This window comes from Malaclemys terrapin, chromosome 1 (genome assembly GCF_027887155.1).
Source record: "Malaclemys terrapin pileata isolate rMalTer1 chromosome 1, rMalTer1.hap1, whole genome shotgun sequence".
NCBI classification, from domain to species: Eukaryota; Metazoa; Chordata; order Testudines; family Emydidae; genus Malaclemys; species Malaclemys terrapin.
The window spans coordinates 262,136,335-262,149,529 of record NC_071505.1 but is presented as its reverse complement, the minus strand read 5'-3'; the positions used below and the strand labels follow the sequence as shown (position 1 = coordinate 262,149,529).

General features: G+C 44.0%; 1 protein-coding gene across 3 annotated transcripts in view; it reads right to left on the bottom strand.

Moving 5' to 3' along the window:
• The window catches only part of DNAJC3 (DnaJ heat shock protein family (Hsp40) member C3), a 69,745-nt gene that overhangs the window by 40,586 nt on the left and 15,964 nt on the right, over positions 1–13,195 (bottom strand). For all 3 annotated transcript variants that reach the window (XM_054012216.1, XM_054012210.1, XM_054012224.1), the window contains exons 3-4: positions 12,455–12,579; positions 9,247–9,321 (exon numbers count right to left, since the gene is read on the bottom strand). In XM_054012216.1, the coding sequence (XP_053868191.1) occupies positions 9,247–9,321; positions 12,455–12,579 (200 nt within the window). The remainder of the gene's footprint in view (positions 1–9,246; positions 9,322–12,454; positions 12,580–13,195) is intronic.

Below are 13,195 nucleotides of genomic sequence, written 5' to 3'. Positions count from 1 at the left end.
TGGAAGGTCCGGGGCAGAGCCGCAAACTTGCCGCTTCTACGTGGAGCTGCATGCCATTCTAGGGGGTACAGCCACCACTACCCGAACCGTGTGCTATGACTCCGTCAATGGAGAAACACACAGGGAAGAGGGTTCGGGGAACGAGGAAGATGAGGATGGAGGTAATGTAGGTAGCTCACAGAAGCAAGGAAGCGGAGAAACCGTTTTCCCCAACAGCCAGAATATGTTTGTCACCCTGGACCTGGAACCAGTAACCCCCGAACTCACCCAAGACCCTGAGGGCACACAGGGGACCTCTGGTGAGTGTACCTTTGTAAATATTACACATGGTTTAAAAGCAAGCGTGTTTAATGATTAATTTGCCCTGGCAATCGCGGCCAGTACAGCTACTGGAAAAGTCTGTTAACGTGTATGGGGATGGAGCGGAAATCCTCCAGGGACATCTCCAGAAAGCTCTCCTTCACGTACTCCCAAAGCCTTTGCAAAAGGTTTCTGGGGAGGGCTGCCTTATCCCATCCGCCATGGTAGTAAACTTTAGCACGCCAGGCCAGTAGCACGTAGTCTTGAATCATTGCATAACAAAGCATGGCAGCATATGGACCCGGTGTTTGCTAGCATGCAGACAACATCCATTCCTTTTCTCTCTTTGTTATCCTCAGGAGAGTGATATCATTCACTGTCACCTGGTTGAAATGGGGTGATTTTATTAAGGGGACATTCAGAGGTGCCCGTTCCTGCTCTTCTGAACAGAAATGTTCCCCGCTGTTAGCCACGCGGTGGGGGGGAGGGGTGAAGTGATCATCCCAGAGAATTGGGTGTGTGTGTGTGGGGGGGGGTGGTTTAGTTGGGTTTGTGCTGCATGTTAACCCGGAAACCGCAGCTCCTCCGTTTACATTGAAAACCCATTTTAAATGGCCAACCCAATTCATCCTTGATATGGGAAATGAGGGCGCTGCTGTTTAAAACCATTCCCACATGTTACCATGGCTGCCTGCAAGCCGAAATCTGTTGCCTGGCACTGCGTGAGTGATCTCTCATACCAAACCTGCAGGCCCTCACTATAAGAGGAAAAATGCGACCTTGTAACGAAAGAGTGTACTCATTGTTCTCTAAAATGTGTCTTTTTTTAACCACCTCTCCCTTCTCCTCCACCAGCTGCAAATGTTTCTCCTTCACAGAGGCTAGTGAACATTAGAAAGAGAAAACGGAGGACGCGGGACGATATGTTCACGGAGCTCCAGATGTCCTCCCACGCTGATAGAGCACAGCAGAATGCGTGGAGGCAGTCAATGTCAGACATGAGAAAAGCACAATATGAACAAGAGGAGAGGTGGCGGGCTGAATCGCGGGACGAAAAGAGCAAGTGGCGGGCTGAAGATGATAGGTGGCGTCATCTTGCAGACAGAAGGCAAGAGACAATGCTCCGTCTGCTGGAGCATCAAACTGATATGCTCCAGCGTATGGTTGAGCTGCAGGAAAGGCAGCAGGAGCAGAGACCGCCGCTACAGCCCGTGTAACCAACAGCCCTCCTCCCCAAGTTCCATAGCCTCCTCACCCAGACGCCCAAGAACACGGTGGGGGGGCCTCCGGCCACCCAGTCACTCCACCCCAGATGATTGCCCAAGCATCAGAAGTGGGGAGGGGAGGGTGGGGTGGTTGGTTTACAGGGAAGTAGAGTGAACCGGGTGGGGGGGGGCGGAGGGTTCATCAAGGAGAAACAAACAGAAGTTTCACACCGTAGCCTGGCCAGTCACAAAACTCGTTTTCAAAGCTTCTCTGATGCGCACCGCGCCCTGCTGTGCTCCTCTAACCGCCCTGGTGTCTGGCTGCGCGTAATCAGCGGCCAGGCGAGTCGCCTCAACCTCCCACCCCGCCATAAATGTCTCCCCCTTACTCTCACAGATATTGTGGAGCGCACAGCAAGCAGCAATAACAATGGGATATTCTTTTCGCTGAGGTCTGAGCGAGTCAGTAAGCTGCGCCAGCGCGCTTTTAAACGTCCAAATGCACATTCCACCACCATTCGGCACTTGCTCAGCCTATAGTTGAACAAGTCCTGACTCCTGTCCAGGCTGCCTGTGTACGGCTTCATGAGCCATGGCATTAAGGGGTAGGCTGGGTCCCCAAGGATCACGATAGGCATTTCAACATCCCCAACGGTTACTTTCTGGTCCGGGAAGAAAGTCCCTTCCTCCAGCTTTCGAAACAGACCAGAGTGCCTGAAGACGCGAGCATCATGTACCTTTCCCGGCCATCCCACGTTGATGTTGGTGAAAAGTCCCTTGTGATCCACCAGGGCTTGCAGCAGCATTGAAAAGTACCCCTTGCGGTTTATGTACTCGGTGGCTTGGTGCTCCGGTGCCAAGATAGGGATATGGGTTCCGTCTATGGCCCCACCACAGTTTGGGAATCCCATTTCAGCAAAACCATCCACTATTGCCTGCACGTTGCCCAGAGTCACTACCCTTGATATCAGCAGGTCTTTGATTGCCCTGGCAACTTGGATCACAGCAGCCCCCACAGTAGATTTGCCCACTCCAAATTGATTTCCCAACTGACCGGTAGCTGTCTGGTGTTGCAAGCTTCCACAGGGCTATCGCCACTCGCTTCTCAACTGTGAGGGCTGCTCCAGGACAATGCGCGTGGTGTTCATAGTGCTCATAATTGCCGCAGTGATCTGAGCGGGCTCCATGATCCCAGTGCTAGCTATGGCGCCTGGTCTGAAAAAAGGCGCGAAACTAGTATCTGACGGACCAGGGGAAGGAGGGAGGGCGGGCCGAGTGACGACATGACGTACAGGTACAGGGAATTAAAATTAAGAAAGGTGGCTGTGCATCAGGGAGAAACACAAACAACTGTCACACAGAATGGTCCCCCCCCAAAGATTAAACTGAAAACCCTGGGTTTAGCAGGCCGTTGATTTGACGGAGGGAGGGGGAAGCAAATGAATACAGAACAAATCTATTTTTTACATCTTAAGACGACGGTGCAGCATGACTGATAGCCCTCGGCATCTTCTGGGTGCTTGGCAGCAAATACTGGGCGCTTGGCAGTTAGTGTACTAAGACTGATAGCCACATTTTTCCTGTATGATGACGATGGCCTTCAGGCCTATTGCACGATCTGCTGCTCAGGGAAGACTCTGCTAATGTGCGATGATCCAACTTGTAATAGGACGGTTACCAGTCGTAATACACCATCTACTGCCAAAAGGCAAGGGGCTGGTGCAATGCAGCCCTACGGCTGCCAGCACCCAGATCGCCGATGAAGGCTACCAGTCATGCTGCACCGTCTACTGCCAAAAGGCAGTTAGCTGCTGCTGCTGCTGTGTAGCAATGCAGTCCCACGTCTGCCAGCACCCAGAGGACATATGGTGATGGTGAGCTGAGCTGAGCGGGCTCCATGCTTGGCGTGGTATGTTGTCTGCACAGGTAACCCAAGTAAAAAGGCGCGAATCTATTGTCTGCCGTTGCTCTGACGGAGGGGGAGGGGCCTGACGACATGTACCCAGAACCTCCCGCGACACTGTTTTGCATCATTCGGGCATTGGGATCTCAACACAGAATTCCAGTGGGCGGCGGAGACTACGGGAACTGTGGGATAGCTACCCATAGTGCAATGCTCCGGAAGTCGACGCTAACCTCGGTACTGTGGACGCGGTCCGCCGACTAGAGCACTTAGAGCATTTTATGTGGGGACACACAAAATCGGCTGTATACAACCGATTTCTATAAAACCGGCTTCTATTAATTCGACCTAATCTCGTAGTGTAGACATACCCTAAGTGGGTTGGGATCTAGGATCCTTATTGGAAGAAAGTTAAAAGTACAAAGGTGTTTAAGTCGCTAAAGAGAAAGTGGACGGACTAGATTGAGTTGTGTGCTTTACAGTAACACTGTAGATAGAGGAAGGCATTTGTAAATGTTAAAAAGCAGGGACACAGTCAGGGTGGGAGGGCCTCTGTACTGTAGAACTGCACAGAGACAGACTGCAGTATGCCTCGTAGAGGCAGCAACAGGCTGCCAAGCATAGGGAGAGGAACAGTTTCTGACAGGTCCAAGGAGTAATGGAATGACATTGAGCAAACAAAAATTCAGGCTGAATATCAGGGGGATGGAAGGAAAACTCATCTAACAGGGACATCTGTTAGGCTGTTGAACTGTCTCAAGGAAAGTGGCAGAAACCCCATTGTTTGAGTTACTAAAAATTGGAGAGGAAACACACTAAAATATCCTCTAAGGGAAAGTCCTGCACTGGCAGGGGAATAAACACAACTTAACTAAATTCCCTTCCCCATTTCTCATCTTCGATATTTACAATAATGCTAGATTACTAAAGTGAGGGGAGAATGGCACTCCCCAAAAAGCTGCACATTAGATTGACTTCTCTATTTGCTGCTACCACTGTTACTACAGGGTAAATAATTTGGGGGCCTAGTCTAATATCAACATGGGGTGCACCTCTCAGAGACTGAGAAACAGAAGATAGCACTTTGGGTATCCCTGCTCTCATGCTGCCTGAAATAACGGTGTTAGAGTTTGTATTGGACTAGAAGAGGATGGTTTGCTTCACCCACAACTAAAATAGACCTTCTACAAACACACACACACACAGGATGACCATGGATAAATAATGTGACATATTTGTAACTGAAGCCTGTGGTAAATTAGGAAAATATAAAAATAATTTGTAAGTACACAACGTTCAAAGTTGGTTAGTCTTTGCTGACACCTAGTGAAACTATAAGGATCTTCAATTTATGGCTTTTAAATATCTATAATTCCTCCATGCTCAAAAAAACCACAAATTCATCTATAAGAGAGACAGAACATCTCTATTCACAACATATTCATTGCAGTCTACATATACTAGTTGGTGCTTAACAGTCAAATGTTCACAACTGGAAGCAGTTTAAACAAGTCTGTCAGCAAGGCCCTTTGCAGTAGTTTCTTGGTTTTTGCACAATTCAGGTGCAGCAAACTTGATACCTGTCACTTATCACCCATCTGCTTTTGGAAAGACTTTCTTCACACCAGTGCCGGAGTATTCTTCCGGGGAGGCTGAAAGTCACAAAGAGAAAGGTACCATGTGACTTGATGAAGCCTCCTTTTTTCAGAGAGTCCCTGATCCTGCAAACCACTTAACACATCAATATTCCCATTTATATCAATACAATTAATCACATGCTTGACTAAGTGTGGTGCTGGATCAGGGCCCAGAAGAGGACGCTGACCTCTTCTCCAACTAGGGTGACCAGATGTCCCGATTTTATAGAACGATTTTTGGGTCTTTTTCTTATATAGGCTCCTATTACTTCCCACTCCCTGTCCCGATTTTTCCACACTTGCTGTCTGGTCACCCTATCTCCAACTCTCTTCCTAGTGACTTTCATTGTGTGGCTGCTAACAAGAATAACAGAAATATTAGATATGAAGCATCTGAGAAACCCTGCTGACTATTCAATGCCTTGGAGCTGTACAAAGAGACAGAATAGCCATTCCACTGAACAATAATTCTCTAGAGCTAACTAGCAACCTCTGGTTAACATGTGGCTCTGTCTTGCCCACATTCAGACAAGAAAATAGACTTTACCAGGTGCCAACATGGGCATAATATTTAATGATGACACACCAGTGCGTTTCCAAAGGAGAGGTCTGAGCTGCCCAGGAGGAGCCAAAAGTTGTTTTATAAGGAGAGAAGGGAGGAATGAGCCGCCTGCATTGCTATTTTGTTGGTTTTTTTATTTTTTTAGGGGAGCGGGGGAAAATGAGGTTGCTTCTCCACAAGAAGAGTGTCTTCCCTGCACATCCAAACCCCAACTGAATTAATTTAGGCTGGGCCTTATGTCTCTGCAGCCCCTACTGTCACTGTAGTATTTAAAAGGGTCTTCCTGCTCCTCTCTCTCGCCCCTTAAAGGTGTAGCAACAGGTCCCTGAGAGAGCGAAGCTAAGCTGCCCAAGAAAAGCGGATGGTTGTTTCTGAGGAGGGTAAAGGGGAGGGAGCAGTTAGATTACTATACTAGCCTAGATAGGGACTCTCCCCCTGAGCTCCCCACCCTCACCTGGAGGGATTGAAAAACTGGTTTCTTCGATTCACAGTGAAAAAACAGCCTTAAGAACAGGCAATCAAAAGGGGTTCTACATTCTAGTCCTCACTCAGATTTCCATGGTTTGCGTCAGCCGAGAGAGATCCCCCAGTTCAAGGATGCTAGGGAAACTGGCCTCCTGGGGAGAAAGTCCTCCATACAATACTCCTGCTCGTAAAATACCATTGTTTGCATAAGCACAAACTTTTCCCACCATCAGAACAGCTTCTGAATGAGGCAAAGAAGCCAAAGCAACTGTTTCTGAAAGTCAGAAGGTGCCCTTCATGTGGTATATGACTCCTGACACAGAGCCACGAGTTCTGTGACAACTGTGCCCTTGTAGAGGACATTCTGACTGAGGAATATGGGTCTTCCCCATGAGGTTTAAAGGAAGGTGGAGGATCTTGCTTTAGAAGGTGAACCAATGGTTGTTTCCAAGGAGGAAATGGGGGGAAAGAAAGGGGAGAAAAGGACAGATGAGACCAGTGGTAAAATTTTCCAACACAAATCACTCGGCTCCTAAGTCACTTAAATGCTTTTGTAAAAGTTACCCCAAGGTCCTCCTGTGTGTTCTCTTGGACTGCACCAATCCACATTCAAGAGAACACCTTCAGACAGCAGCATCAAGGTCCAACTTGTTACTCTTCTGCTTCTCAGCAGCTGGTTTAATGCACTGGTTCACAGCCCTCTAATAATGAATGTAACAAATATTCCCCATTCCCCTGGTCATAAAGCGGGATTACCATACACAAGTCTTGGAAGTCATTCAGAAAGACTATCCCATCCAAGTACATTCTATACAAACTCCTAAACAAACAAACCAACAGAAAAAATAATGTATAGTATTAATAAGTGTGTTCCCTCATCTTCTGAGAAGTTTAGTTTATATATGTCTGCACAATAAGACTAAATAGTTTACACAGAATGTTTGGCAGAACCACCAGGTTGGTCTAAACCCCCTAGCTTCAGAGAGCTAGGTAATTCCCCCCTTTTCCCAGCCTCCCACACACACGGAACATCAGCTAAAAACAACTTAAAATTCACTCAACCAACGCATCTAAATTATCCTATACAATTATGAGCTTGTTAAGTTAAAAAAAGCCAGGGACATACTGTACCATATTTAATTGAAGTTTGTGGTTTTAACAGAAAATACAGAAAACAGTAAAAGTGATTAGATACACATAAGCAAATCTGTTGTGTTTATAGAATTAAAGAAATAGAACAAATACAACTACCTTGTAGAGACCAAAGGAGTCTGACGCTTCCCAAATATTTTAAAATGTGTATATTTTCATAATTATTTGATGTTTTAGTGAACTGAAATGGGTTTCTACAGATATTCATAACTAGTCTGTAATAGGCTTGATACTACTGTACTTTTCCAGCATAATGGTCCACTCTATCATATCAGCAGTAATTGCTAGTCATTTAGTTTTATTAATGATACTCAATAGGTTTAAGCCAAACAACTTTATTTTATATTAGCCAGGATTTGAAAAGTAAAGTTAAGCTTTGTGTTCTGCTGCTCTTCTAGAGCTCTGAAGCTTGGCTGGGAATAAAAACTGTTTTGCTGATTTTTTTTTTTTTTTTGGCCACTAAAAGTTTCCAAATGTGGTGCTAGCAGCAAATGTCTGGAGAAACATTAATTTCACACACAGACATACACACAAAAACAGTAATTAAATCACTGATAGTATTAAAATCCATTACAATGACAAGACACTCTGCTAACCAGAGTAAGACCAGTCTCTCTCCTCTCTTCCATACCACTAAATGGTTGTTGAGTATGACCACCAGGTTTTTTATCTTAAGCACTCATGGGAAGGGTCTCCATTAAACATCAAATCTCTGTACTTCCACACGTTCCATGAACATAGCTGGAACCACGGTATATAGTTACACTCATTTATAGGGTTTCTTTACTTTGGCTTATAAAAAATTGCCTATCCCTTAAAGCTTTAAGTGCTTGACCATTAAAATACACAACTCTATATAGGAGAGAAAAGCAAAGCAAACATAGCCTATTCCAATATCTTTTTGGAATTTTGATCAGTGGCCTAGACCTAGCCTGCCTGATGTGACAAGAAGAGAAGGAAGAGGCTAGTATGTGATATCAGGATGAAAATTCAGTTAATTTTGAGATTAAATAGTTTACTTTTTGTAAATGTGCTTAAGATTTATAAATACCTTTTACTTGACCAGATAAAAAAATAAACCAAACGTGTTTTTAGGGAAAAAATCCTCTACACTACTTGTATGGCCCCCATTCCAGCAGTATCTGAGCACCTCACAAAACCCACATGGAGGTAGGGAGATCATCTTATAGCTGGAGAACTGAGGCACAGAAACACTGAGTGACTTGGCAAAGGTCACACCAGAAGTCTGTGGACAAGGAACTGAACCTAGATCTTCCAAGTCCCAGGCTAGCACCATAAAGTCTGTACTATCCTTCCTCTCTGAAGGCACACGTTTTTCCCTAGTGTTGATGTCAAGGAGGAATGATGAAGTGGTAAACACATTTAAACCTGACAATAATATTTTTCAAAATCCTACACTACACTATTGTTATATCAAATAAGTGAAGTGACACAGAAAATGGGACAGAACAAAATCTACTTAACCATACAAATACAGCCTTATTTTCATTATATTGTTTAGAAAACATCTTATATGTAGTGGCATTTGCAACTGAACTGTTTCTTTATAACAGAAAAATTAAAGTATTGTGAGCTTCATTAAAAAGGTGCTACAATTAATCCACAATTACTCTATTACTACACTTCTATCCCAATATAACACGAATTCGCAGTAACGCAGTATATAACGCAGTAAAGCAATGCTCGGGGAGGGGGACGGGACGGACGGTTGCCCACTCTGGTGGATCAAAGCAAGTTTGATATAACGCGGTTTCACCTATAACGCGATAAGATTTTTTGGCTCCCGAGGACAGCATTATATCGAGGTAGAGATGTACTTTTTCCATTGTTTGTTTATACAAAATAGCTCAACTCTGCTGCAACATCTTTAAAAAAAAATGCAGTCTGCAACTCAGCTACATATGTATGTGGTCTACAATGGATTTAGGTTATGAGAAAATGCTCTTGGCTCATAATCGGAATTTAAAGCCAACGGTGTAGTTTTCTATGCTTCCTACTTACCACATTTTTGAAATCTTCTTCTGCTTCATCAAATTTTCCTTGCTTAAGAAGTAAATGGCCTCTCTGTAATCTTGCCTGAAATGGAACAGTAACCATTTTTGTACTTTACTCTGTTCTTATTTGTAGTCAAAAAGAAAAATTAAAACCCAATCTCCCCAAATTTAATAAAATGGAAAATTTCACCCCCCATCCACATATAGCAAACTGAACCAAAAGGAGATATGAAGGTGTCTGCTTTCTCCATCCCTTTCCTACATTGTGTTCTTACAAGAGCAGCTTTAGCAAAAATGATTATGGTTTTCTGCATCAGGGTTTTAGACCAGTAATTACCTATCATTGCAAATGTAGGGGTAGCTCCAATTATCACCCAAACTCTTCCATCAGAGGACTGTACCAAGAAAAACAACTGTCAACTTGTAAGATAGCTAGTCAACACTGTTACGCTGTTTTGATTTTCTTAATTCACAGATTTTTCAACAGATTGCAGCAAAGGGTATGGAAGTCCTTATTGTTAATACTTCTATTAACCTGAAAATTTAATGAGGACTCTTTAGCAAAAGCCACTGTAAAAGTCAGTGCAGATTATTTTGGAAGGATCCTAACTGAAATTTTGATTATTCAGGATAAGAAAGTTTTCATGCAAGTTAATTTAGAAGAGCTATTAATGTTAAGACTTGCAGTCACCCTTTCTTAAATAAGTTAGTTAAATAAAAATCTAATGACTGCAAGACAATTTATTGCCAGTAACATTGTTAAACTAGTCCTGGGACTTAAGATAGTTCTTATACTAAATGTTTTAATCTGGTGGGGAGGAGAGGAAAAGAGAAACTCCTTCCATTTGTTCATTAGAACAAGGTCATTTAAAAGGCATCATTTTGTTGTAAAATTACCATATACACTCGTTCATAAGCCGAATATTTTTGGTAAAAAAAGTGACGCATCAAAGAGCGAGGGTCGGCTTATAAACGGGTCTACACCAAAATTTGATGATTTTAAAAACTCTATGGAATCATTGAATTGAATATCTAATACATTGTCATTTTGTTTACCTGAAGCGTCTGCAGGCATGGAGCCCCTCAGCTCCCTGTGGCCGCGATTCGCTGTTCCCAGCTAATGGGAGCTGCGGGAAGTCCTGCAGTCCCATTGGCTGAGAATGGCGAAACACGGCCAGAGGGAGCTGAGGGGCTCCATGCCTGCAGACACTCCAGGTAAACAAAACGTCCCGACCCACCAGCAGCTTACCCTGACGGGCCAGGAGCCAAAGTTTTCAAAGTTTTCCAACCCCTGAAATATAGGGTCAGCTTATGAAAGGGTCATACAGTTTTTTGCTATTTTTACCTATCCATTTGTGTGTGTGTGTGGGGGGGGGGGGGTCGGCTTATAAACGAATGGGTTAATGAATGAGTATATATGGTATTTAATCTCTTAAAGGAGAGAATGTGTCAAATTTGTCATAGTAACAAATATATAAAAACAAACACAAGGTGGGGGACTTAATATCTTTTATTGGACCAACTTCTGTGGTGAGAGAGACAAGCTTTTAAGCTCCACAGAGCTCTTCTTCAGGTCAGGAAAAGGTACTCTGAGTGTGAGAGCTAAATACAAGGTGGAACAGATTTAACTACGTAATCTGTTCCACCTTGTATTTAGGTGTGACACTCTGAGTAACTTACATAGATCTCTTCAGGTCTGAGAAAGCTCAAAAGTTGTCCCTTTCACTAACAGAAGTCGGTCCAATAAAATATATTACCTCATACATCTTGTGACCAACATGGCTACAACAACACTGTAAACATTACGTTATCATTTTTGCTAAGAGAAATAGATAGTCAATCTTTACCTTTCAAACTGTGTGCAATTTAACCTTTCCAAATAGTTATTTTTAAAATTTGAGGAGATAATCTGCAGTTCAGAACAAAAAATTGGGTAGCAGGTAGGGAGGCTGGTCAAATGGCTAATTCCAACTTCAGAAGTCTCCCACTAACTAGCCTCTAAGAGCTTTGGTAAAGTAGGCAGTAATCCTAAAAAGTAACTTATTTCTTGATTTGGCAACCAATTTTACTGCTTATAAATGACTCATAGTTAAGGCTGCGAGTTTGTCATGGAGGTCATGGAAGTCATGGATTCTGTGACTTTCCATGACCTGCATGACTTCTGCAGTGGCCGATGTGCCTGGCTCAGGGACAGCTCAGGCAGCCCCTGCACCAGGCGCACCAGCCGCTGCTGGGGCAGTCTCGGCCCACCACGCACCTGCGCCCCCCACATAACAGAGTTTGTGTGGGGGAGAGGATAGGGGGTTGGGGGCATGGGACAGGGTAAGGCGGGCTCTGGGCAACGATTACCTGGGGGGCTCCCCGGAAGCGACAACATCCCCCTCGCTCAGCTGCTTGGCGTAGGCATGGCCACGCAGTTCTGCGGGCTGCCTCTGCCCAGAGCACTAGCTTTGCAGCTCTCATTGGCTGGGAACCACAGCCAATGGGAGATGTGGGGGTGGTGCCTGGAGGCAGAGGCAACGCACAGAGCTGCCTGTCCACGCTTCCGTCTAGCAGCTGAGCGAGGGGGATGTTGTCGCTTCCGGGGAGCCCTCCAGGTAAGCGCCACCCAGAGACCGCCTCAACCTGTCCCGTGCCCCAACCCCCTGTCCCTTCCCACACCCAAACTCTGCTGCTGCTGCTGGAAAGGAAGGCGTGGATCCAGGTAGGGAGCTTGCCAGCCCCCACGCCCTCCCCCTCAAGCACCTGCAGGGCCCCTGGACAAGCCCCTCCCCCCAAGTTTTATTCACAGGTATTTTTAGTAAAAGTCATGGACAGGTCACAGGCCATGACTTTTTGTTTATTGCCCATGACCTGTCTGTGACTTTTACTAAAAATACCCATGACTAAAACTTAGCCTTACTCATAGTTCATTACAAACCATTAGATATGCTCGCAGAGGATTTGGGCATTTTACTATAGGCCAGGTATAAAGTTAAAAGTTAGAATGAGACCAGACTAGTCTATCTCTCAGTCAATGTAAGAGTGTTCAATATAGTACATGCACTAGTAACTTGTGGTATCTAATTTTAAACTTCCTGAAATATGGGGTATTAAATTCTTTTTTTTATTATACCACCAGCTAAAAAAGACTCCGCCTTATAAACAAAACAGGAAAACAAAAAGGAACACCATTTTCTTTTACCCTGAAGGAATCCTGAGAAAGCATTACTTACTGATGTGAAATCCTGCTTTAGTTCAACCACTTTACTTAAATCACGAATTGCAGCTTTAGATTTGCCCATGGCCAAATACACTGTGGCTCTTCTATAATAGGCAATGTAGTTATCAGAGTCCCCTTCTGCAAGCAAAGAATAAATAATCAGAACACCGCCTCAATGTAATTTGGGTACAGCTAAGCTGCAATCATAATAATAGCAGCATTACCTGATTTTAAGCAATTTGACAATTATATTTAACAATTAGCAAAAGTAACATTTGTACACAGTAATATTTTACATCTCATGTAATTTGCTTATGTTAACATTATTGAAAATAGAGAGGATGTGAACATATATTAGCAATGTTACTAAGGGTTTTGAAGGTGAATGTGTAAGGATATTTCAGCTCTGCAGTGGAGTTAAGCTAAAACATACTAAACCTTTTTATCTCAAACTGCAGGCCTACTTTTGGATGTGTATTTAATGCTTTCACTGTTTGCCATGGTCCCTACATCTGATACTGGATGCACAAAATAAGGAAGCCATACACATCATTCCACTAATGACCAACATTATAGATAGTCCAATGTTTTCATAACTTTATAATTTACATATAGACAGTAGCAACTTCATTTTTCATTTAACTTTAAGACATGTACTGAATTGTTATTTCTATCCCAATGGAAGACAGACATTTAGGGGGCTGGAGACAGAGATATTAGCCTAGTATCAAGGTGATGCCCGTGATGGAACTAC